The sequence below is a fragment of the Diaphorina citri genome, unplaced genomic scaffold (genome assembly GCF_000475195.1).
Source record: "Diaphorina citri unplaced genomic scaffold, Diaci psyllid genome assembly version 1.1 scaffold86588, whole genome shotgun sequence".
Taxonomy (NCBI): Eukaryota; Metazoa; Arthropoda; class Insecta; order Hemiptera; family Psyllidae; genus Diaphorina; species Diaphorina citri.
Genome location: NW_007463587.1, coordinates 1 through 1254, shown reverse-complemented (window position 1 = coordinate 1254; position 1254 = coordinate 1). Strand labels below are relative to the sequence as shown.

General features: G+C 39.2%; 1 protein-coding gene across 1 annotated transcript; it reads left to right on the top strand.

Moving 5' to 3' along the window:
* Positions 1-498: 498 nt before the first annotated feature.
* On the top strand, positions 499-1251 carry LOC113473757 (the record flags this gene model as incomplete). Its single annotated transcript, XM_026833214.1, has 1 exon — positions 499-1251. A coding segment is annotated over exon 1 (753 nt), but the record flags the coding sequence as incomplete, so codon positions are not given.
* Between the last annotated feature and the right edge of the window lie 3 nt (positions 1252-1254).

The following is a 1254-nucleotide window of genomic DNA, read 5'->3' as shown; positions in this document are numbered from 1 at the left end:
TTTTTTTTTGATTAGGAGCTCCTCGAACTTTCTCTCTAAACCTTGATCTTACGTGACGTCCTGTTATCAATCCATAATATTATTTTTCGTTTAGGGAGACAACAGAGTTAAAGGTTCTACGGATTCTATAGGAACGTAACACTGACTATCACTGTCGGGGGATTCAACGACTAGTCCCTTACGAGACACACTGAAACTGTCTTAGCTATCCTGTTCTTCGGGCCAGATTTTGTCATCCATAGTACAACTAAATACAATACATTGCTTTTATCTCCTCCATACACAACTCTCCCCTATCGCTCTCTCTCTCATTGTTGGAATTTTCCCTTTCAACTTTTTCCTTTTTTTTTTTTTTTTTTTTTTTTTTTTTTTTCAAGTAGGTATTTTTGTTAAAGAGAGAATTTCCCTCGACAAAGTTATAAATAGAAAAGCTATGTGAATTATTTTCCCTTGATGTTTGACAAAACTTTTCGTTTACAAATAAATTAAAAAGGAGAAATGATAGAACCCCCAGCCGTAGATTACTCTCTCCGCAAATTTAACAAAGATATTGACTGTAAGGAAGAAATCACCATTTCGTTCCAGGAGATTTTGCAGAAAACCCCTGATTCTACTGTTATCTACACCGATGGTTCCAAAAACAACGTGGCTGTATCTTCCGCCTTCTGTTCACAAAATATAAAATTTAGTACCCGACTACACCCCCTACTCTCAATTTGCAACGCAGAGCTTACCGCCATTTTATTTGCGATCAATCTTTTCGTCTCCTCTCAATTGAACGAAGATAATCAGAATCGCTCCATCATAATATGTTCTGACTCACTGAGTTCCCTACAGACCCTACAGAATAATTTCTCCCTGAACCCTATAGCTGCCGAAATTAGAAACCTGATCTTGAAAAATAAGTCTAAATTGAATGTCCAATTTATCTGGGTCCCCTCCCATGTTGGAATAGCTGGGAACGAGGAAGCGGACCGACTTGCTAAGGAGGCCCTCACTAGCGCTCACCCCTCTGTCAATCAAATTCCTATCCCAGACTACAAGGCTTACAGTAAGAAAAAAATCCTCGAATCCTGGAACTCCGAGTGGCATAACTTGCAGAACAACAAACTCCGCGAAATAAAACCAGAAAACAAACCGTGGAACCCCCCATATGTAATCAATAGAAAAGACCAAGTTTGTCTTATTCGTCTACGTATTGGTCATACGAATACAACGCACGTCCACCTTATGAAGAGAGAAAACCCCCCCATC